At 53.8% G+C, this 24,068-nt stretch overlaps 1 protein-coding gene across 1 annotated transcript; it reads right to left on the reverse strand.

Moving 5' to 3' along the window:
* Positions 1–1,299: 1,299 nt before the first annotated feature.
* On the reverse strand, positions 1,300–22,875 carry Laptm5 (lysosomal protein transmembrane 5). The gene is made up of 8 exons (XM_041652167.1): positions 22,746–22,875; positions 9,710–9,803; positions 9,227–9,303; positions 7,215–7,343; positions 6,394–6,516; positions 5,153–5,248; positions 4,208–4,300; positions 1,300–2,632 (listed from the first exon to the last, which is right to left on the reverse strand). Exons 1-8 carry the CDS (start codon positions 22,830–22,832, stop codon positions 2,543–2,545), a joined length of 789 nt encoding a protein of 262 aa, XP_041508101.1. The 5' UTR covers positions 22,833–22,875; the 3' UTR covers positions 1,300–2,542.
* Positions 22,876–24,068: the final 1,193 nt, after the last annotated feature.

Below are 24,068 nucleotides of genomic sequence, written 5' to 3' on the forward strand. Positions count from 1 at the left end.
CCATCTCAGCCCCTCACTTGGGACTGGAAATTAAAGGCTTCCATCTAACCCGAGTGCTGTAAGGTCTTAGGAAAGTCACTTGGTGTCTCTTGGCCTCTCTGAAGTTCCTTTTGCATCCATGTTGGAGTCGCGTGCTATAGGTTGCTTGGGGGTTCTGATTAAAAGCAAATAGAACATACAGGGAAATCTTTCATCCCCAGGGAGCCCTGACACTCCTGAGGCTAGAGTCTTTAGCCTTTGATTTTGTTTCCATGTGGTGCTGGGGATTGAACCCAGAACCTCGTGCATGCTTGGGAAGCACTTTGTCACTGAGTTATGCCCCCCGCAGCTGGTTTTTCAAGACAGGGTCTCACTATGTAGCTCAGGCTAGCGTAAATAACTTGAAATCCTCTTGCTCTGGTCTCCAGGTATGCCACCATGTCAGGCATTTGGTCTCTCTTGGTGACAGATCCTGACTCAAACTATCTTAGCTGTCTCCTGAAGTCCCTTTCAGGCAGGACTTCACTGCTCAGTGGCCCCAGACTGGAGGAGCAAGAGACAGAGAAAGACAAAGAGACACGATGAGGAAAATGTCTATCTTGAACACAGCCATGCCTGAAGCCCAAATTCCCTGGCCTTTTCCCTCTGTGGTAAGACCTAAGACCCATCAGGGCCCCGTTTGGGAACCCTGGGCATGAAGGGGTCGCTAATGCCTCTGTGACTCACATCCATGTCCACAGTAAGCTCTTCAGGATGGGATTGTCCAAGGCGAGCAAGCAGAGAGCCCTGCCCTGCAAGGGGCCATGCTTGCCTCCTCTCCACTCAGCTGGTAGAACACCGAGCCCAGCCCCTCCCACACCATGGTGGCCTGCACATTCTGCAACTTTGGCCTGGACCAGACTCTACTTAGCACAACCTGTCCTTCACTCCGTTTGGTGAAATGTTCCTGAAGAAACTCCATCCCTGAAGCTCTGAGATCATGGACGCTCTCCGTGGCACCGGGTGATGACCACGGTTTATGGATTCATCTCCCAGCCCCAGTCTGGGAGCTCCCAGCATCCAGAGCAGGCCATGACTGGAGGCCATGTCTCTCCTTGTGAGCAGAGTTCCCCCTGGATCAGGGAGTCGGAGATGTGGGGATGTTCACATAGTGACCTGTGGTCAGAAACAGTTTTGGAGAGGTGCCACTGGCAAGCTGAGCAGGGCCCAGGGGATGGGCAGACGTGCTGTGCACGTGTGTACTGGGGTAATGGAGGCTGGAGGCCAGAGGCGGGTCCTCTGTCCCTGCATCATCTGTCAAGAACCACATGAGTCAGAGCAAAGCTTGCAGCTGCTTTATTGGCCCCTATTCCAAGTCACACAAAAGCAATGCCATAGGAGCAGTGGGAACCTCTCTCAGCCCCTGCAGCTCTGTCTACACCACAGGCAGGGTGTAGACCCTTAGCAATAGGATTAATCCTCAGCATAACCCCTAGCCATGGCAAAGCCAACAGAGTAGCATGGACCGACCCTCCCTGCTGCCACTGTGGAACACAAGCCTCTGTCTGGCTCTTCACCCTTCATCGGCTAGCCTGCCCCAGTTGGGCAGCCACGGTGACAGACTGCTCCCCACAGAGAGCCTGACTCCAAGCCTGTCATCGCCTGAGCATAGCCTTGGTCAAAACAGGCTGGACCAATCTGGTTGTTGAGATGTCATGACAACCAGACCCTAATTCTGCCTGTGGCTAAGGTGACTCTTGCAGGGACCTCACCACTGTCTGTCCATAGGGAACACAGAGCCAGCTCTTGACGAAGGTGAGGACAGCTTGCCATCGGCGCGGTGGCTCATGGGAAGAGATGTTTAAAACAGAAGCAACCATTGTTTCCCGCACAGAACAGAATGAACAGGGCAGCGGTGGGAATGTTTGTTGGACTCGCAGCCTCCAGCTGCTAGAGGAACTCAAGCAGAGGCTGGGTACCCACGGGGTACGAGGAAGTGGATAATAAGAGGAACGCCATTTTTTTCCTTCTGTTTGACACCTCAGTTTTTTTATTGGATTTTATCATAAATCCTAGTGACAACAGTTGGCTGAATTGCTATTTAAGCAACCTGTTTGAAGGGATTGTTTTATATGTATACTTTGGGAATATGGGGTTGGTAAATGGGCTCCATGATCATGAACTGCCCTGTAGCCCGAAAGCTACATGTAAACGGATACCCAGAACTGTTGCTTGTCCAAATTCTGTTCCTGCTGCCCCTTCGGTGTTGGCCGCCTGGCTAAACAGATCAATCTGGTAGCTGTTAACCAAACTCACCCTACCAAGTTTGCCGTGACTGTGCTCTGAACAAGTACCATTGCTGATGGGGACAAGACGAGCTGCTAGGCTGAGTATTCTGAGACTCAATGGGTCATTTAGCCCAGGGGTGACTCAGTCGTGAGTGAGGGGTCCCCAGGAGGAGAAGACAGTAAGGGGGTGCACAAGCAGATTGTCCTCTAGTAAGTCACAGCAGCCACCAAAGTGAAGAAGAAGCAGGAGGAGGAAGCTCCACCTCTCCCAGCCCAAGGGCTGAGGCCTGGTGGCATCACACTTCTGAGTATGGGGGTGGTGCAGGGTCTCCCTCTGGATTCTTAGTGGGTAGACACAAGGCTTCCTCATAGGACGGCAGAGCCACCTGGGAGAGACAGAGAAGACAGATGAGCACCATGAGGTCTAACCTGGGGTACAGGGACTCTCCCACATCCATCAAAATGATGATGACAGCAGCTTGCATGCCTATGAGACCCGAGTACGCTTCCTATTCCCACAGGGGATGCACCTGCCTTGGCCCATTGACCTCAATATCCCAGGGCTTTGATAAACATTCTTGGCCCAAATGCTCTCAAAAGAACTGATCCCCATCCCTCCCATCCATGGCTATCAACCTCTGACTGGAGAAAGTAAAGTGACCCAAACTGGCCCAGTCAGATATACTACCCTTCCTGCTGGGGCGACTGAAAGGGTAGGGTGTCAGTCCATGGGTTCTGACAGCTCTTTTGATATGATAGGGAAGGTCTGCCTGAAATTGGGGTACAGACTGAGGAGAGGAGAGTCAAAATATAGGGATCAAACCCCAAGATCAGGACTCAGCCACACCTGCATTGGGCTTCTAAGTGCTACAGGCTACTAATTCCCTCTTGGGACTTAAATCAACAGGAGTTAGGTCTCTGCTACTTGCAACCAGGAGTGTCTTAATTAAAGCAATTTCCACAGTTCGAAGAAAGTAAGCTCCCAACACTTAGCACAGCTGCAATTTTCCATCACTTGACAGTCAGCTGCTGCCAGGAACCCTCTCTCTTTCCCAACCCCTACCAGAGGTCACCTCCTCCAGGAACCAGTCCCTAGTGCACTGGTGTGCCAGCTCAATGGTCTAGGTCCCTGTGTTTCATACCAAGGTGTAAACACATCTCAGCAACTGGAATCACTCTAGACTATGCATACCCATAAGACAGAGGTGACATCTCAGTGTCCTCTACCCTCCAACACTGGGTACAAGGCCAAAGGAACAAGAGGCAGTAAAGGAAGGATGAAGGATTGAAGGATGGTGGACAGATGGATGATGGTTAGTTGGGTGGTGAGTGGTGAGTGAATGGGTGGATGGGTGGATGGATGAGTGGGTGGTGGGTGGATGAATGAATGATGGGTAGATGAGTGGTTGGATGGATGAATGAGTAAATATATGGGATGGATGATGGCCTGATAGACAGGTATATGGGTAAGTGAGTGGGTAGGTAGAAAGATGGATGGATGGATGGATGGATGGATGGATGAGTAGGTGGCTAGAGGGATGAATGAATAGATGGATGGGTGGGTGGATAGGTGGGTAGATGGCTGGATGATGGATGGGTAGGTGGATGGATGATGATAGACGGGTAGGTAGGTAGGTGGATGGATTATAGATGGGTAGGTCGGTAGGTGGATGGATTATAGATGGGTAGGTAGGTAGGTGGATGGATTATAGATGGGTAGGTAGGTAGGTGGATGGTGATGGATGGGTAGATGGGTAGATGGATGATAGACGGATAGGTAGGTGGGTAGATGGATGGGTTAGTGGATGGAATCTTAGACTATTAGAGGTGATGTTGTTTACATTTCTTCTGGTCCAACAATCTTCTTACAAGTACTGAGGCCTGGAGAGGAAACGGAACTGGCCCCAAGTGGCACAGCTAGAAAGTGGTAGCCATGGTATTTGCCCCTTCATCAGGCTCACCTTGAGGAACATCTTGGAGCTGCTGTTCTCTGTGGCTGAATTCGTGTACTTGATGAATCTGTAGCATCTCAACACACACTTGAACATGTAGACCTGGAAAAGAGCCCATTTTGGCTTGGCTTTGCCCGCCCTCCTACTCTCACCTGAGAGGCTCCAGACAGATGTTCAACGCCTCCAGGGAGCCACTGCTTCCTCACCCCAGAAGTCAGCATCCAAATAGCTGCTCAGACACCCCTCCCATTCCGGCTTTGGGCTTCCTCACATGCCAGCTTGGCATGCCTCAGAGACTGCCCATCTGATGCCCACAGCCACTATTCAGCAAGGGATATCCAGGCTTCTGATCAGCCCTCCAGCCTCCCTGGACACAGACACACCCTACTCATCCATCCAAGTGATGGGGAATTCACTATCGGAAGGACCCCACCCATCTGAGGCCTGGAGAGGAAACGGAACTGGCCCAAATAATGGGAAAGTCCTCTTCAAAACTGCCTCTGAGCTGAGATTGAGGGCATAGACTATGATCCCAGCACTTGGAAAGTGGAGGCAGGAGGATTAGGAGTTCAAAGTCAGCCTGGGCTACATAGTGACTTTGAGGCCAGCCTGGAAAACAAAGACACCTGATACATTGTTTTTTAAGAACACAGAACTATGTGTGTAGCCTCCACCCATAGGGCTAAAGTCTAACTTAGGACAGCACATTGGGCGAGTGTCACAAAGAGCTACATGCTGGGCCCAGGCAGCTGAGTGCAGATGACTTCAGAAACCCACAGACTCTAAGTCAGGTCAGAGGAGCTGAGGCAGGTGGGCTAGGGAAAGGTTAGAACCAGGAGGGGACCACAGCACACCTCATTCTGCCTCCTCATAGTCCATTATGGGAAAACCTGAGCCACTGCACAGCCTGAAACCATGCTTAAAACAGAACCATGGCTGCGCAGGGCCACTCACCTTCAGGATGAGCACAGTGATGAAGGCCACTGAGAAGATGATCATCATGTTGACGAACTGGCTGTGTGGCATGCCCTCCTGGCTCGGGAGATAATTCTGCAACAATATAGAGGCACATCAACACCTCAGCCCTGGGGGCTCTAGTCCCCCACCAGTCAGGGTGGCAGGTACGTACACACACACACACACACACACACACACACACACACACACACACTCTCCACCTTGGCAACTCCCAGCTCAAGAGTCCCAGGGAAAATGAGGGTAGCTGGTGCTTCCCAGGTTGGGAACCACCTCATGTCTTCCCTAGATGGCTTCAGGGAGCTGCCTCATCCTCGGAAACCTGGCAGGTCACTCCCACCACCACCAGGGTAGCTCCAGCTGGGACCAACTTGCTTGACACCAGGTGTGAGAGGCACCACCTCTGGGAAAGAGGAGATATGCCCGCACATTCTGTCTGCCTGTCTGTCTGTTGAAACAATCTTGCAACATAGTCCAGACTGGTCTCAGACTCACAGCAATCCTCCTGCCTCAGCCTCCCAAGTGCTGGGATTCCAGGCGAGCACCACTATGCCTGGCACCCCAGACATTCTTTGACCCTCCTTTTCCTGAATTCAGGAACACTGGCCTCTTTCCTGGAGGGTGGGCTAGATTCACTTGGGGGCAATGTGAGCTTTCAGGACAGCCAGCCCGATGCCAGATGAAGACATCCCTATTGATGCCTCCCTTTCTCCTTCCCAACCCGTCCGCTGGGAAAGCCAGCAGCCATACCCTGAGGATGCTCAGGCTGCCCTATGTGAGGTCCACACTATGAGGAACTGCAGGGGGCATCAAAGCTGATATAAGGATCCCTGGGGGAGCTGATCACTCGCCTCCAGCCTAGCGACCATGCTAGCTGTCACCAACTGAACCACCTAGCAAGCCACCACAAAGTTCCTGGTCCTCAGAACTGTCACATAACACGTGTTATTTTAAGTCACCATGCTTGGGGACAGTGACAGCAGTGGACACTTAGTATCATTCCTATAAGGCAGGGCAGGATGTCATACGGCTCATTTTGGCCTGGCCTCCTTTCACCCTAGAAATTCTGTCTGACAGTTGCTCCCCCTGTACATCACTCACACCTGAGTCTCCCCACCCTGGAAACTCAGCCTCCAACCATGACCCCTTCCCAGCGTGGGGAGACACCTTGCTCCCAGCTGCACAGCCAGGATGTGGCCTGGTCTTCCGCCAGCACTCACCATGTGGTTCATGGACTTGAAGTTGAGGTAGGTGGGCACTTGCATGTAGGTGCTGCACAGCGTCAGAATGCTCAAGCAGAAGTCAAGCAGCTGCAGGGTCATCAGGGGGACCTTAGAGGGACCCTTAGGAGGACCAAGAGGAAGCATGAAACCTCATGAGCGAGACACAGAGTAGCCCTCCTGTGGGAGACCATCCACTAGCCACACCCTCGTCAGCTGTACTTAGAGAAAGGGACGTGTGGTGCTCACATCAGGGTGTGCACAGAGCTAGGACCGTGACAGGGGTCTTCTAACTCCCCAGCCCTCCCACCTTCCAGCAGCCCAGCCCTTCGAGGAGCAGAGCTGGGGGTTGTGAAGGCAGGTGTGACAGAGCTGTGCCTATTGCGACCTGCTAGGGCCATCACAGCTCTCCTCCATCCCTCGTCCCTTGGTCTTGACCATCCATCGATCCATCTGGCTGGATTCCGAAAGAGGAATTAGACTAAGACTGAAGCCTGAAAAGGCCCCATGCCTTTATCTCTGGGGTAACCCATGCACTGCCAGTGTGAAACAGCCGTCTCACCAGGCTCGGGGGTCTGGAGACATAGTCCTCTGGTCTGGGGCTGGGGCTGGGGCTGCAGCCCTATGGTGGCATTACACACCACATTCCAACCTCACGACACCCTTATGTGGTCCTAAAGCAGGAAGTGTAGCCTGCAGAAAAAGGATCCTGCCTGGCAGTGGTTTGCAGGAATCAGAGGCCTTGCTGAAGGATATCGAGGAGGAAAGGGACAATGACCTGGCCAGGCTGCCCAGGTAAGGCCATACACACGGGTACTCACAGAGCGGGGCCCGGTGGCAAACTTCAGGTAGGCTGGCAACTCGATGTAGGAGCCCAGCAGCGTGAGCAGGCACAGCAGGAAGTCCATGATTTGAAGGGACAGGAAGGGCATCAGGTACTTCTCCCGGTTCTAGAAGGCAGGTTCATCCTGTCAGGCCCCTGACGTGCCAACACTCCACAGTGCTGTCCTGTCCCCATGCAGTCTGTTCCCTCCCTGGCTTTCACTAATGCCACCAGATCAGTGAGTAGCCCTGCCTGGACCCACACACCTTCCTGTGAGTCACACTGTGGGGACCAGGAAAGGGGCATCGTGGTGTCTCAGAGGACACCAAGGAACCAGCTCTGTACACAGGGGCCGGTTATAGGTTTTGTTTTTCTGTCTTTTGGTTTTTTAAGATGTGATCTCATATACTCTAGGCTGGCCTCAAACTCCCTCTGTCACAGGGATGACCTTGAACACTTAAGTCTCCTGACTCTGCCTCCAGAACGTTTAGACTGTAGGCAAGCGCCATCAATGCCCTGGCTGTGCAGTGCTGGGGCTTGAACCCAGGGCCTTGTGCATGCTGGGGAAGCACTCTATCAACTGAGCCCAGCAAAGGGGTCATGAGATGATGATGTGGGCAAATGGTACTTAGGGGGTGAGCCTGATTAGAGGTTGAAGGTCACTGGGGGTGCTCTCTGGGCTTAGCCATGACACCTTTTCTCCTCTCCCTCCTTCCTGGCTACCATGAAGTGAGCAGCTTTGCCAGCCAAATGCCACTTCCTCCCCACTGTGATGTTCTGCCTCATCTCACACCCAAAGAGAGAGCCAGAACACCGTGGGCTGGAAACACGAGCCAAAATGAACCCTCCTTCTGCAAGATTCTCTTGGATATTTGCATCCCAGCCGTGGGAGCTAGATGACAGACTCTGAGAGCAGAGTCTGGCTCATTGGTTCTTCCTTAAGGACTCACAAGGTGTCCATTCTACAGAGAAGGGCACCGGACAGGGCACCCTAGAAAGAGACACCAGCTAGATCTGTAATTTGTTAGATGAAGGGACTGAGCACAGGGCCAGAGGCAGGGGTACCAGCAGGTAAAGGCCCAGCAGGAGGAGCCTGCCCTGTGTAGTAGCCACCTTTCTCCAGGTGGTCAAGGCCAGATGTGACAGACCATGGAAAGAATGCCCAGGAGATCAGTCAGCGTCTCTCTCCATTGGTGGGAACCCAGCAACCATGCATGTAGTCTGTCATGAGGGGGTGGGGCAAAGTCACAGAAACAGAAGTATCCTGGGGGGGGGGGTGTCTCATAGTTATCTAAGCTACTCAGAGATGATGGAGAAACCCTGTCTGAGTCTTCAGGGACCCCTGCTCTGGGCAGTGTGAGCTCCTGCAGTATCCCCTATAGGCACCTCACAGAGTGAGGACGCAGACACAGCAGAGGTGGCCAGGGAATGAGACACTCCCGGTCAGCATTAAAGCCACCACTTCTGCCTAACCTGCACCCCCACCATCTGCAGGGCAGGACTCTCCCCAAGTGACAAGGTCCACTTCCTACCTGCCGGGGGCCATGGGGCCGATGACTTCTCTTTTGCAGGAAGTAAATTTGCCTGATTCAGTCTCCCCCAGATTCCCCCAAGTCACCCCAACTCTGTCTGGATCTGTATAACCACATTCCCAGGATTTCATGAGCAAGTGTCCTTCTGCAGTCGGGGGGGAGGGGAGAGGACAAAGGCTCTTGTCCCTAAGGAGAAATTATCAATCTCCCTCTACACTGTTGTCCCCTTCCTCTTTTGTCTCAAAGCTCCCAACCCTACTCATAGTCCATAGAGTACCCCGCTACCCCAAAGCCCCCCTGATAACCCGGCCCAGCCCCTTGGAGGTCACATCCTAAAAGGTACTGAACACCAACAGATTATGGAGTCGCACGGGGAACAGAATCTCTCCCAGATGGACATATGGAGATCTGTGGGGTACTCAGGACAGCAGGAAGGCGTTCGCTCCTGGCCCCTCCTCCGTCCCTGCACGGGCCTCACCTTGACCACTCCGTACAGCAGGCTGACGCTGATGGCAAACAGGACTCCAATGAGCAGGAAGCTGGACAGCAGGTCGGCTGTAAGGCAGGGCAGAGACTGAGACAAAGTCTCGGTGGGTTCTGGGGACCAGGCTTTGGGGACCACTAATGTGGGGCTAGGAGTGTGAACAGCAAAGCCTGGGATCAGACCAGGGAAGGAGGTTGGCTCTCCTCAACACCGTGGGGGCTAGGAAAGGCAGAGAAAGAGGCTGGTGGGCAGGACATGTATGAAGTGGCCAATATGGTCTAAGCCTCAGAATCTGAGGAAGGCTTTAGCACAAACAGGGGAGAGCCTCATTTGCAGATTAAATACCCCAGGCTAAAGAGTCAAGCAGGGGTGCACAGGAGTCCAGTGATGAAGACAGGACCACAGCCCCCAGCCTCTGTGCCTTTACCATGCACTGCCTACAGGTCCCCTCCCAACCACCGCTGTCCCCAGACATACCAATCCTGAGGTATGGCATCTTGGAGAATCGGCAGGACACTTTACCGCGGGCCACCTCCACCACGTGCTCGATGAACAGCAAGACGCTCATGACCTGGGGGAGAGTGGATCACCAGTCAGCCAGGGCTGCCATCTAAGCGGGGTACCGTCAGGGGCTGGAGTGACAGCTTGCCTGGTCAGTGAGCATCCTGGGTAAACATATGGTGTTTAAGTGCCTCATGTTGGCCCTTCCTCTTCCTTGCTGTGTGACCGTGGACAAGTGACCTGACTTCCCACGGCCTCAGTTTCTACGTCTGTAATTAGGGTTCATTCAGAAGCTACCTTAGGTACCACAGGGCAGACTCAGAGTGGACACCCTGCTTCTGGGCTGAAGATCAGGCAGCCCAACTGCACCCCTTCCCTGCACCCTCCAATCCAGAACAGGCTCTGGCTGACATGGAACCTTAGTTATCACACCCAAGCATCATGGAGCTTCAAGGCCGTGGGCTGTCCGTGGAAGAATAAGACGCACTGTGGAGTGCCAGGACCGCAGTGAGCAGTTGCAGGTCACCACAGCTCCAGGAGAAGCTGATAACACCAGCCTCCTAGACTGTAGGGGGCCAGACAGGATGGCTGACCAAAGCACAGGACAGATAAGAAAGTTCAGTCTGCACAACAAGGAGCAGGTGTGGCCTGGACCGCCGCCTCCAGCAGGGAAGCCTGGGTCTCTTGTTTATTTACTGACGTGGCTGTTGCATTTAGAGAATGAATGAATGAATGAATGAATGAAACCTATCCCTTGGGGATCCTTACCATCCGGGACAGACAGAAGGTGTGATTCTGACAGGCCTAAGTATTGGGTGTCCCAGTGGCCAAAATTGCAGCTTGAAAGGATGTCAGGGGTCACATTTTGTCCACCCAGCAGGCAGAAGAGAGCCCGACACCACGCAACCTCACGGATCTCACACCCTGCTACATGTCTGCCCATGGAGTTTGTGCCCCTTCCCTACTACAACACACTCAGCTCTCCAGGAACAATCTCCCCACACGGATCAGCATCCCCCTCCCTTGTGTGGGTGCCCTATCTCTATCAATACAGCCTAAGATCGCATTTGACCACTATGGCAGGTCATACTGAGTCAGAAGGCAGCCAGACGCCCTCCATCTGCTTCCCCTTGCTAACTCCGGGGGATTGGTCAGTTGGTTGGTTGGGGTTTGGGGGTGTTTGTTTGTTGTCATTAGCATGTCTCAATTTACCAGTCTCAAGCTATCATTCTGAACCTCCAGTTCAGGAACACAGAAAGGACAGCACAGGAAATGGATGGAGAGATGGCTCCAGGATTTGGGTCCAGATTGCTGTGTGTCCTTGAGAAAGACGCTTTACCTCTCTGATTTTGCCCATCTGTAAAGAGGCAATCACAGGATGCAGGAGGCACAGACTGCGCAGTGTTAGAAAAGCCCTAGGGGGACCTGGTAGGGGCAGAGGCCAGAGCCAGCCTTGGGCTGGGCAATCACTCACAGCCTCTTTCTAACTGCTCCTCCACCTGATGTCCAGGGATCCCCTTCTTCATCCTGAGAGGCAGCAGGATCAATGGGGTGGGGGGTGCTGAAAAAAGGATGCAGACCCATCTCCAGGCCTGAGCCCAGGAACTTTGCCAGGTGAGATGATCCCAACTTCCCACTGCCAGATGAGCCCTGGGTTCTCTTGTGTTATAAGATCTCTCTGTTTATGTCATAAGTTCAGAGAGACTGGGGGTTGTGCCTGAGGCCACACAGCAAGGCAAGAGCAGGGTGGAGACAAACATTCAAGTCTGCTGTACTGTCCCCATACTTAGCCGTCTCCAAACACACTGAGCCAGGTCTGTTGGCCCAGACCCCAGAATGAGCCGTCACCATAGCCACATACCAACATCCGGGCAACCTTCAGAATATGTCTGCATTTCTATGCTGTGTGCAGGGTACTGCAAACATCAGAGACACATGCCGAGACCTTCCAGAGATTAATAAAGGAGACGGTACGAACTTCAGAAACCCTCACGTTGGGGCTGGGGTACAGTGTGCATGCAGGACACCCCACAAGTCCCGCGTGCTACAGCGTTTTGTAATCCTACTTTCTGAGAGGTGGGGGCAGAAAGATCAGGGTCATCTGCTCTAAGCTATGGAGTCAGTTTGAGTTCAGCCTGGGCTGCATGAGACCCTGACTCAAAGGAATAAAATAAGTCTCCCTCACACTGCATCTAAGGGCCCTGAGGACTGCCTCAACCCCACTACAGGGAACTTGGCTCCTCACCGTCCTCACGGACTCCTCAGCCTGGAGCTGTGCTCTGAGAGACACCGCCACTCAGGTCCCAGCAGCAACCCTTGGGAGTAGCCAGTGACCCGGAAAACAGCAAGAAAGGGCCATGCCAGGGTCAGTCTTTGTACTCTGGCGCCTCCACAGACCAGGCTCACAGGTCGTGGAGCTTGCTCAAGGCCTTCCAGAAACCTCTGAAAACCTATACCAGGCTGTTGGTCTTCACCACTTGGCTCCCTGTGTAAAATAAAAGTTTCTGCTAGCTCTCTGTCACCTTGGATCTCTACTCAGTAGGTTGCTGAGGGCTGGGGGGAAGGGTTGTCCTTATTTGTCATTTGAGAGTCTGGGGCTCAGAGAGGGCAGATAGCAGCCTAAGTTCACACAGCAAGGCAACCGAGGAGTGCGCTCAGCAGCAAGGAGTCATCCTCAGAGCCCACCATCTTGTGCTCCCCGAGAGAGCAAATGGCAACTCGTGAACTTACTGACCCCACTGCGCACTCAGACTTGAACACAAGTTTGGCCTACAATTGCCCGTGGCCCAATAAACAAGACAAAATGAACCAGCCCAGGCAATGGGGACCGAGAGAAGAGGGGCTGGTCTGCTCCTCAGGACACATTGGATGGAACCTTGTGCCTCGGTTTCCACCACCAGGGCTCTTCTCAGGGCTGGTAGGTCTGTTCACAGCCTCCTCCCTCCTCCCTGGGAACTGGGCCCCCGGCCCTCAGATCTGCAGACTCTGGATCCCACAGACTCTCTACCCATCTGTGTCACCGTGCTGGTGACCTCTCCCTGGCCACTCCCACACCTCAGTTTTCACCGTGGGAAGGGTCTCTTCCATGGGCACCTGAGACCACTGAAAAAATACAGGAGGGCCACAGAGCAAGGCCCCACATCAATGGCCTTCCACCCACAAAGCCTCCAGCTGCACCAGCCCGGAGGACACTGTTCCGCCATGGCCAAACGCCTCAGTGAGCAGCCAAGCTCCCAAGAAGCAATTGGTTCTTTCAAAGCAGCCATGAGAGGACAGAGGACAGAGAGGGGGGATTTCCAGGCTTAGCCTCTCCCTCACTGACCCTGGACTCCACCTGGCTACAGTCCTGAGACTCTCCCAGGCTTCAGGAAGCTGGCTGGCGGTGTCTTGGGGATCGGAGCTGTCCTCTCTCCAGAGGCGAGCCAGGCGGCATTGAACCTGCTGTGCCACCCCAGGAGCCTCTCACCACACAGGTGACCTTTTGTGGCTATGAACGCTGCACCCTGAGTTAGCCACTGACCTCTCTCGGCTTTGAAATGAGGACAGACACCTTCCAAGGTTGCTGCAGGGTCACAGGGCACACGGGGTACAGAGCCCGTATACAGCTTGAGCAGGTCTGGGCACCCACATGGGAGGGGCATGAGGGAGAAGGCAGGCCAGGGACCGAGGGCCGGGCATAGTGATGAGAGAAGGCGTCAGGCTGAGAGTGCCAGCCACGCGGGTGAGAAGGGGCGGCCTCACTTTCCTGGCGTCAGCCTGGCATAGGTGACGGGGCTGCGGCAGGACCGGTGATGGAGCAAACACCAGTGGGCGTGCTGGGAGGCAAGTAAGTAACGACTGTGGTCGCCGTGATGAAAATACTACCACTGATGACATGGATGGGGGATGACAGGGCCGTGTTCAGATGCCACGGTGATAAGAGGAGGGTGCGCATAGTGGGCGGGGTTACTGGCGTCAGACCTCTCGCTCTGGGTTCAAATAAGGCAGGACGAGAAGGGGAAGGTACGCAAATGGTGGGGCTGGAAAGATGCCTTCATCTCCCCAGAGGACAGCTCCCAGCATCCACAGGGTGCTCACAACCACTGTAACTCCAGTTCCGGGGGACTGGCTGCCCTCTCCTGACCTCTGCGGGTGCGCAGATATACATACAGAAGAAATATCCATACGGGTGGAAGTAATAAAAAATAATTTCAAAACAATTAAGAACAGCTGCTTAAGGCCGCTCTCCCTTCCCAGCTGGAAACCTACAGTTCTCTGGGGCTCTCCCGGGAGCCCCGTTTACAGGCAAAGCCACATCCTAAACCCCCATGGTATCTCCTGGTTCTTCCTGAGCAGATGTTAATCCCACCCCAACCACCTCAAGAGCCACCGCATAAACGACTCATCTAAAGGAGAAAGGGGAAGTGGGGAGGTCTCCTAGCAACGCTTGGAGATGAACTGGAGATTCATGCCTAGGCCTGTCCTCACCCTTCACCAACAGTGAGTCCCTGGTGCCACCCACACCCTTCCACCATTGACCCATGGGTACATCAGCCCTGACTGTGTCCTGCCGCTCGGCCTGGAGCCTTAAGAAGCTGCAGAACACGAGGCCTAAATGTTTATCCCACCCTGAGGAACCCAGATCGAGGCATCTGTGAGGACACAGAGGAGACAGAAGTGTCAGCAGCCTAAGGAAGTTCCCTTCCCCTTGCCTCCTTCCTGTCCCAGCTTATCAGGGTGCGTGAGTAGGGTCACTCCCCGTAAAACACTATCTCCTCTGCGCACCCCCAGCCTCCAGACGCCACCGCAACACCCTCGCTCTGCTTGCCCACTCCACTGTGCCCTGCTGGCTCCCTCGCAACCACCTCTGTCCAGAGTTACCAGAGCTGGCTCTGCTCCCCCAGCCCTGATCGTCCTCCCCAGCCTTGATGGTCCTCCCCACCCCTGTCCCAGTGTCATTAACTATCCCCCCCCACTGCCTGGACTCTCTCTAGGGGCTTAGAGGTCCCAGATGTGGTGGTGCATGCCTATAATCCCAACACCTGCCAGGAGCAAGCAAGAGGATCAGGAGCTCTGGGTTATCCTTGGGAACATACAGAGTCCAAGGCCAGCCTGGACAACAGGAGACCTTGTCTCCAAAAGAGAAGGAAAGACAGGAAAAGGAAAGAAAGGAGGGAATGAGGGAGGCAGGAAAAGAGAGAGAAAAAAGAGAGAGAAGCCGGGCGGTAGTGGCACGTTCCTTTAATTCCAGCACTCGGGAGGCAGAGACAGGTGGATCTCAGTGAGTTTGAGGCCAGCCTGGTCTACAGAGAGAGTTCCAGACAGGCTCCAAAGCTACAGAGAAACCCTGTCTCGAAAAATGAGAGAGAGAGAGAGAGAGAGAGAGAGAGAGAGAGAGAGAGAGAGAGAAGGAAAAACAAAAAAGAACCCCAGTATAGTCAAGTCCTGTGTGGGCCTCACCAGGCCACTTAAATTTCTCTGTACCTCAGCTTCCCCAAGATAGGAGAGCAGAACCCTCCCACCTCAGAGAGTCATTGTGAGGAGAAAATGAGGACACATCTATCTGCCACAAAAGATGATGACCCCAAAAGATAGGCTGATTCCCAAAGAGCACCTGTGCAAGAACAAGAAGCACAAGCTACGAGTCGGGTTAACTAGAAGCCCCAGAGCCCGAGCCACCCCGGCCCTGTCTTCCTTCACAGGGAGGCAGACAAATAAACACCCAAGAGGCTCGCACTGTGAGACCCTGTGCAGCAAAGGAGAGGCCAGAGGGCTAAGGTGACCTCAGGAGTCAAAGGCCGTGAAGCCACCACCCTGGAGCGCTCCAAGCACTGAGGCAGTCACAGGCAGCCACAGGGCAAAGCAGTGACCAGAAGGACACCTAAGGGGACAGTTGCTTGGTGAGAGTTGGTCACGATTTGGGACGGAGATGTCTGTAGGTTTCTAGGGGTAAGTAACCAGTTAATGGGTTATAGAAATGAAAGTCACTAGGGCCTGGCTGCCACCTGCTGCCTGCCAGGCCTCAGTACTTACGAAAGATGACTCAGGCCAAGCCAAGCGCTGTAGCAGCTGCTGAGGCAGAGCACAGAGACATAAAGTGCAGATCTAGGGACACGAGGGGAGCTCGGAGACTGTGGGGACTCGGGGGAGGATTCTCAGTGGAAGAGAATATCCCTGGAAAGGGCTCAGTCATAGCAGACAGCACAAGGGAAGGACAGAGACCCCACCCAGGAACAGAGGCACCCCTCTTAGTGATCAAGATTGGCAGCCGTCCAATCACACGGTGAAATCCCCCCACCCCATTAGTGACAGCAGTAATGTGGCTGGGGACGGTGTGGGACAAGCTGGGAACACATGACGGGCGTGGAGCCATCCTCCAGAAGTCAGGGCACACACAGAGGCCCAAGCAGCAGAGCTGAGGGGCGTTGATGACGTTGATGATGTCTGACACAGTTTACCACCGGTGGCCCGGGACATGCTGGACCCAGAGCGCTGGCAGCCAGTTCCAGCTCTCTGGAGATCCCCTTTCCCAGCAAGGCTACCCAACGGAAGAGAAGACAGGAGGTGGGTCTGCCCAGAGACACAGGAGGCAGGAATGGACAGAATGCCTGAGATGCCCTGGGATAAGGGTCCACCCAACTAATCTCCCTTCAAGGGCAGCCTTGTGAAGCTGTTCTCGCTGTTCTCCAGGCTCAGACCCTGACCTGGTTGCTCCTCTTTAACTTCCTGTATACCCACCACAAGCAGTTCCTTATACCACCACTTCCTGTTTATCTTGTTAATTGAAGTTAACAAAAACAAACAAACAAAAAAACCCACCTCCTCAAAACACTAAACACAACAACACATTAAACTACAAGGCTGGAGGATCAGGTCCAATGACTGTGAAGAGCTGGAACGTTACAGGCCCCAGTCGGCTTGTAGAGGCTCTCTTTAGCCCCTAAACAGCCATGTATTTCCCATCTCGGTGTTTAAACCTGATGACTTTGCCATTGTTGGATAAACCCTTTCAGAATGTGCTAACAGACCCCAAGCCTCCACCAGCCAAAGGCTAAAAGTGTCCCAGATAAGCCTCAGTGGCCCGTGGCCACCACTGCATTTGGGAAGTCTGTTGATTTATGACTTTCCTTGTTCTGCTTCTATAAATAAAAAATAGCACAATCCTGTTACTGCATTAAGACATGGTGCCCTTGCCGGGCGGTGGTGGCGCACGCCTTTAATCCCAGCACTCGGGAGGCAGAGGCAGGTGGATCTCTGTGAGTTCGAGGCCAGCCTGGTCTACAAGAGCTAGTTCCAGGACAGGAACCAAAAGCTACGGAGAAACCCTGTCTCGAAAAATCAAAAAAAAAAAAAAAAAAAAAAAAAAGACATGGTGCCCGAGTAACCTGAACACACGTGTGCCCTTCTCAGGGCAAAGACCTCCAATAACAGCAGTGAGTGTTATGGCACCTACTGCATGCCCAGGTCCTCCCCTGAATGCTGACCTAGGCCCTCCGAGGTAGGCTCTGTCAGGATCCCCACTTTCCCCATGGTGCAGGTAATGATGAAATTGAGTCTTGACGTGTGGGTTCCATGTCTAAGATTATGTCTGCTGGGAACATCAGCCCATGGCTGCTGGGAACACCACTGTGTCCCCTGCCTCCATCAGGAACCCAGGCTCTTTTATTCTTTATCTGATGAGCCAGTTGGCCTGTCCCCTCAGCAGCCCTTTTTGGCTTCCCTGTGCCTCAGTTTCCTCTTCTAAAGAACTGAGGGCTTGTGTGGAGATGACTGCTGTCTGGGGCTCACGCTGGGGACACTGGCTCCCCAGGCAACTGGGGGATCCTGAGGGTCTGTCCTGAGGTTCCTCGAGATAGGATCAAAGCCGGGTGTCTCTGGCTGCTTTCTTGGGGTTCTGAGCCCCCTTCTAAGGCAGGTGGGTTTCCTGGGAGACTCAAGCTCAGAGCCAATCCCTTTTTCTGGGTCACTGCTCTAGGCTGAGAATAAAAACCTTGATTCTTGGGTCACTGTGTCCAGGTGATGGCAGAGGAACCGTGGCCTGCCAGCAACCTGCCTTAAGTCAGGGCAGCTCCCACCCCGCTAGTGGAGAGGTGTTTCAGTGCCTCCCTAGCCACACCCTACTCAGGACTGGAAGACCCTCAAATAAGATGCCCAAAATGATGAGGAGGAGGGGCCAGGCCCCTGGGGTAACCCTGCTGGCCTCTCCACTGCAGACAGGAAACACAGAGGTGGCTGGATCTTGCCTCTGTCCAGTCCAGGGTATCAGGCAAGAGGCGCCAGACTCCAGACCTTAGTTGAGAATTTCCCTACTGAGACAACGGGCCTGATTTTTAGATCCCTGGTGAGCACATATGCTTTCAAAGAGGGAATGACCTCTGTGGTTGAGCCCCATTGCCAGCCACAGACACTCACCCACATGTCAGCCCCATGGACACCTAGGACTACCAAGCTGAAAACCTACAAAGAATCACCCTTGGCACAGGGACCATTGGCCTTGGCTAACAGCTGGAAACACTGAGGCCCAGATGGCAAAGATGGTCATGTTTCTGGTTGGAACGTGACACATATCAACTCACTACCCACAGCATGAAGTTCGAGGAGGAAGCCTGGAGTTCTGAGGCAGGCAAGCCAGTAGGGCTTCCTGGAAGAGGAAGCTACCTGGAAGATCATAAGAGAAAAAATGAATTCCAGAAGACCGAGGGAGGAAAGGGACCTCCCAGAAAGACCAGCTGCCCCAGCCAGGGCCTAGCAAGAGACCCGTTGCTCACTGTCTACACGCTGCACACAGTGAAGGATGTACCACCTGGTTTTCTGTGTACAGCGCAATGCTCTATTGACACATTAAAGCTCCTCTGCTGGTAGACACAGTACCTGTGAGTCCCCGCCCTATATGCTTATAAGCCACTCACTAGGCGTGGACATGTGAATGGATGGCTGTCCTATGAAGAAGCCCCAATCCTCTGTGTGTCTAGTCTACCCTCCAGAAAGCGGAACCTCACTCCCAACTCCAACTCCACGCATATGAGTTGGGCAATGAGCCACTCCCCAAAGGGAAAGGGAAGAAAGAAAACTCTGCAGAGAAGATGCCTGCCAGGGGGTCAATGTCACCTCTGTCCCCGTCTGAGAGACGGGTAGTACAACCCCTCTACACAGTGCCTTAAGCATACTGATCCTCCTCCCTGGTGCACAGGAACCTGGGCTCTTTGTGACAGCCCACCAGGCAACCCCCAATGAGGCACAGTCCACAAAATGCCCAACAGAGAGCCTCAGAACCATCCCAGCTTCAAATCCAGGAGACTCTGGGAGCCCTGAGAGCCTGCTGCTGCCCAGAAGAACCCAAGAAGGATGGCACCCACTGTGATGGCCCAGAGAGACGCTGAAACAGAAAAAGGATAAGGACAGAAAGAGAAAGCACAGCGTGTGGGTACTGACATGCAGTTGCCACAGGTGTGTCCCACTGACGTGAGACACAGGCAGCACGGAAGACAGGAGGGGGCACTTGGGAGTTCTCTGTGCACTAACTCTGCCATTTCCTCTAAGTCACAAACTGTTCCAAAACCAAAATGCATGCTTTAGAAAGTAGTCTATGTGCTGGGTCTAGTAGCTCAGGCCCTTCATCCAAATGCCCTGAAGGCTGAGGGAGAAAGCACACAAGTTCCAGGCCAGCCTGAGCAACTTGCAAGACCCTGGGACAAAATAAAGAGATGGCTGGGGATGCCATCCCTGCCAGCGAGTTTCCCTGGCATGTGTGAGGCTCTGGGTCCCAGCCCATCCCAGTGACACAGCTTGGGAGCAGGGTCTGGTGGAGCACACCTGCAAACACAGCTGTGGAGAAGCCGAAGCAGGAGAATGAGCTCCAGGCCAGCTCGGGCTTCATAGAAAGACCTTGTCGCAAAGAAATAAAATAAAATAAACAAATACAGAAAAAGGTGGGGAGGGCCGGGCGATGGTGACGCACGCCTTTAATCCCAGCACTCGGGAGGCAGAGGCAGGCAGATCTCTGTGAGTTCGAGACCAGCCTGGTCTACAAGAGCTAGTTCCAGGACAGGCTCCAAAACCACAGAGAAACCCTGTCTCGAAAAACAAAACAACAACAACAAAAAAAAAAGGTGGGGAGGGACACAGAGGTTTCACAGTCCACGAGCTAATAGCAGCCCAGTTGCTCATTATATCAGCCCCACCGCAGGTACCAGCTCCGTGCCCTACCCCATATCAGGAATATGGAATACAGCAGGGGAGAGCCCAGGAATGTCTCTAGCAAAAAGGTCTGCTGGGGTCTCCTCCTCTCTCCTTGTCTCCTGCCCCCGACTTAGGAGGACTCAAGAGACCAGTGAAGAGCACTTTCACTTCCGTGTGCAAGCCTGGGAACCTGAAGCCTCCATCCAGACCACAAGCCACGCTGCCAGGCAGGATCTTCCCGTAATTGTGCCCCACGGTTCCCTGAAGCGTGGCCCTATCTCAGGCGTCAATGGCCCAATTTAACCCTCACCCAAGTCCACAAATAGCTCTCAACATACAGAGTCGTCACCCATGGCTGGCTCCAGATGACAGCACCATGAGTGACTGGTACATCTGGCCGTGGCTTCTCTTTTTCTAGCCAGATGTGTGAGCTCCTGCTGGCACACCTGCCATCTACCTGCTGCACCAAAGGAAAGACCCCAGCCCCTTTTTTCTGGGAAGAAACAGGAGTCTCGAGCCGAGAGGGTGGGGGGCAGGAAAATAAAAACTGTGTACCCTAACCCAGCCCCTGGGATGGGTGTCTGTCTTCCAGGCTGCTCCCCTGCTCCTCTGCCCCCTGTGGCTCTAGAACATTCCATGGCTCTGCATGTCTCACATACCAAGCAGCGGTTCTACAGCCGGCACAATCATGACCCCCATCTAGGGACTCGAATGGTGGCTAGGGGGTGACTCCTGGCAGGCAATGCAAAGACCCACCCAGCCCCAAATAGCAGCAGAACACAGGAAGAAAGGGTCGAAGGCCCAACCTCACATAAAACTGTTGGCACTTCCTCCTCCCCAGCCTCCCTGGCAGCCTCAGTAAGGCCCTTGTAGCAGACACACCTCATCTTTGCACCCTAACTTCTCATGAACACTTCCCCAACCACACTGAGGCCAAAACCTGCCCTTCCACCCATGGAGCCCCTTCCAGGAAGCCTTCCTGGACCACTTGGCCCACAGTCTCCAGGTTCCTATGGAAATAGGATATCAACTCACCCATCCATAGTCAAGGAGCTTGGATGGCATGAACAAGAAGAAACCTCAGTGGTCACGCAGTACAGCCCACTGGGGTGTTTTTGTTGTTTTTTAATATATTTAATATATTCTGAGACACCAGACGATCAGACGGGAATGTCCTTCTCAGAAAGGCAGGACCACAGCCACCAGAGCAGCCACCAGAGCAGGCGGAGCAAGGGTCCCCGCTGCCGCAAGCCCCTCCACCCCCCTGAAGCCACTTAGAGACCTCTCGGCACTCTGCCAACATCTGAGTTAGAAACCCCCAGTCCACAGCCCCCAGTCCCCACTTTAGAAAGGGAAGCAGCCCCAAGTCAGATTTTCTCAGAAACTCAAACAACTGGCTAGAGCAGAGCTGGCGTAAGGACCTCGCCACATCCTTCCCAGAACACTGTGCCATCCCCGAGACGACAGCCTGAAAGACTTGATGTGGAGACAAAGTGCCACCGCCCCTGTCAGCTCCCTCTGAGCTCCCCCTGATGCCAACCTCTGGATCGGAGGTTCTCAACCTGTGGGTCGCGACCCCTTTGACAAACATCTATTTCACATATATATGTTTGTGTATGTGTATATACATATATACATATATATATGATTCATATCAGTAGCAAAATTACAGTTATGAGGAAGCAATGAAAATAATTTTATGGTTGGGGGTCACCGCGACACGAAGAACTGTACTTATTAAAGGGTCACAGCATTAGGAAGGCTGGGAACCGCTGCTCCTCATGGACAGGTTGGGGCACACATAAAAAGGCAGTGGCTCTCACGCTTTATAGATACCCATTTCACCCACACAGCAGCCTCCCTCGCAGCTCTTATCATCCTTATCGTCTTTTGATCTAAGGAAGCAGGCTCGGAGAGGTTACACCAGTCACTCAAGGTTGCACAGCAAAGGCTGGGAAGGGGGGAGGGCAGGGAGACATACACAAGAGCCTATGGACAGAGCAGGCTCTTACCACTGCCCAGCCACCCTGCCTGTGGCCGGAAGCAGATGTTACCAGGCTCAGCAGCCTACGGATTTAGGTTGATTTTGAGGAAGCACTTCCAGGCCCAGGAGAGTTGCTAGCCACAGGCTCTGTCTGAGTCAGTGAAGCAGGAAGATGCCTGGGCCTCAGGGAGCTGCTTGTGGCCAGGGGCTGGGGGTAGAGGGGTGGGGGGTGAGGGGGTATAGATCTGAGCAGAATAGAACAGAGACCTGACTTTGGGCCTCTGGGAGCTGCGTGTGGCCAGGGGCTGGGGGAAGATGTAGATCCAAGCAGAACAGAACAGAGACCCCAGCCTTGGGCCAATCCAGAGAGACTTTTCCCTGGGGACTGTGACTTGCCCAGGGTCATGATGTGGCAAGCCTGGAGTCACTGAGTCATGCTGGCTGCACCAAGCAGTTCCCCAAAGCTTAGAACTTGAGCTGCCCTGGAAGGGAGAAGCCAATGGTTTGACTGAGCTGTGAGCTGAGAGGAACAGGGTCCCCTGAATCTACTGGAAGCCCAGTAGGTGTGACCCCAGATCCCAGCCCTAAGATAGGGCCCAGAAAGCCCTGCATTCAGCCTTGCGTGGGACCCACATCCTGGAACCATCCCAGCCTGCCCATCTCTTCGCACACCGACAGCCTTAAGGGCACTGTTCTCATTCCATCTGGCAAAGGGCTGCTGAGCCCAGGGCAGCACAAGGCTTGTCCAGAGTCCCACAGACAACTGATAAGTAGTAATCCACCCCTTGGAAGGTCTCAGTGGGTCATCACGCATTGACACATGCACATACATGCCCACACATACAACACCCCAGACACCCCAGTACTCACTATGTGGTAGATGGCCAGGGCGGTCGTGGCGACTCGGACGTTGAAGCAACAGCATGTCTGCCGGACCGGTGCCGTGCGGGAGGCCATGGTGCAGGGTCCCCTGTTCCGAGACTCTGAGCAACAAGGAGTCCTGGGCTCACAGCAGGGCAAAAAAAAAAAAAAAAAGAGGAAGCTGCCGGCTGCCCGCCTCACTTCCGCCTTGCCCTCAGACAGTGGGGGCCAAGTCTGTATGTCTGGGGTAAAACAGCTGCAGTGGGGGGGAAGCGGGGAGGGTCACATCCGACCTCAGGGAGCCCAACTGAGGCATCTACCACTCCCAGGGGCACCAGTGCTCTGGGGCTGGGCTAAGCATTCATACACACCACTTCCTGGATGCTAAACACCACCCTTAGAAGCGCATTTCTAGAAAAAGTATCTGCCAACCAGAGAAGTCAAGACTTTGCCCCCAATGAAACAGTATTTCTGATAGCAGGATTCAAACCCAGATCTGCCTAGCTACAAAAACAGCAACTGTCTTTGCTCCTCACCTGGGCTGTTCCAGGGACGTGCTAGTCTTATCCCCATTCTACAGAAAGGAAAACTGAGGCACGGGGTGAGCTCATTACTCGCTTGCTGTTGCCCAGCTAGTCTAAAAAAGGAATGAGGATTGGAACAGAAGCCAGGGGGGCTCTAGAAGCCACCCCTGAAAATGAGATCCTCGCTCATTTCCACCTCCCCCTCAACCTGGACTCTGAAGGAGAGAAGAATTGTCACCAAGCAAAGACATGGTTTTGAGCACGGGCTGGGCCCTGTAATAGGCTCCCCCTTTTGCAATCTGTAACCCCTGGAGGTGATTTGGGAGACCCCTGGCCGAACCTGCTTTGTGAGATCTCTGAAACAGAAAACTGGGATTGCATATTCTTCCTGGGAAACGTTGGAATTAATAAGCTCAGGGCTCTTCCCTGACTTCTCAGAGGATAGGGGACCCTCACAATTAAAGGAAGGGACGTGCAGCCCCAAGCGGACAGCAGGGTAGGAACCGCTGGGAAGCCCCGCCTCCTGTGACATTCTAGAGCTTGGATTGGCTACCATAGGAGTTCATCATTTTCTGTCCCAGGAGAGATTTTAAAAGGCCCTTCAGCACCCCGCCCCCCATCTTGAAAAGGATTGCCCGACAGAGCAACAAAATCCGGCAGGGTGAGGGCTAGTGTTCCTCACTGAGTTCCTGAGTTCGGCTCCCCAGCGTCCATGTAAAACGCTGGCAAGGCGGCCCACCTGTAATCCAGTGGGTGAGCTCGGGGCTCGGGTGAGAGACCCTGCCGCCAAGCCGGAGAGCCATTGAGA

The sequence above is a fragment of the Microtus oregoni genome, unplaced genomic scaffold (assembly GCF_018167655.1).
Source record: "Microtus oregoni isolate MIOR12 unplaced genomic scaffold, Mior012 000005F_ref0000423, whole genome shotgun sequence".
NCBI classification, from domain to species: domain Eukaryota; kingdom Metazoa; phylum Chordata; class Mammalia; order Rodentia; family Cricetidae; genus Microtus; species Microtus oregoni.

Excerpts from the sequence above, each read along its gene's own strand:
- Laptm5 (XM_041652167.1), bottom strand. The coding sequence starts at position 22,832 with ATGGCCTCCCGCACGGCACCGGTCCGGCAGACATGCTGTTGCTTCAAC. Across the intron at positions 7,344-9,226 it reads TGCTGTACGGAGTGGTCAAG|AACCGGGAGAAGTACCTGAT; the intron begins GTGAGGCCCGTG and ends CCTGCCTTCTAG. Across the intron at positions 6,517-7,214 it reads TTGCCACCGGGCCCCGCTCT|GGTCCCTCTAAGGTCCCCCT; the intron begins GTGAGTACCCGT and ends GGTCCTCCTAAG.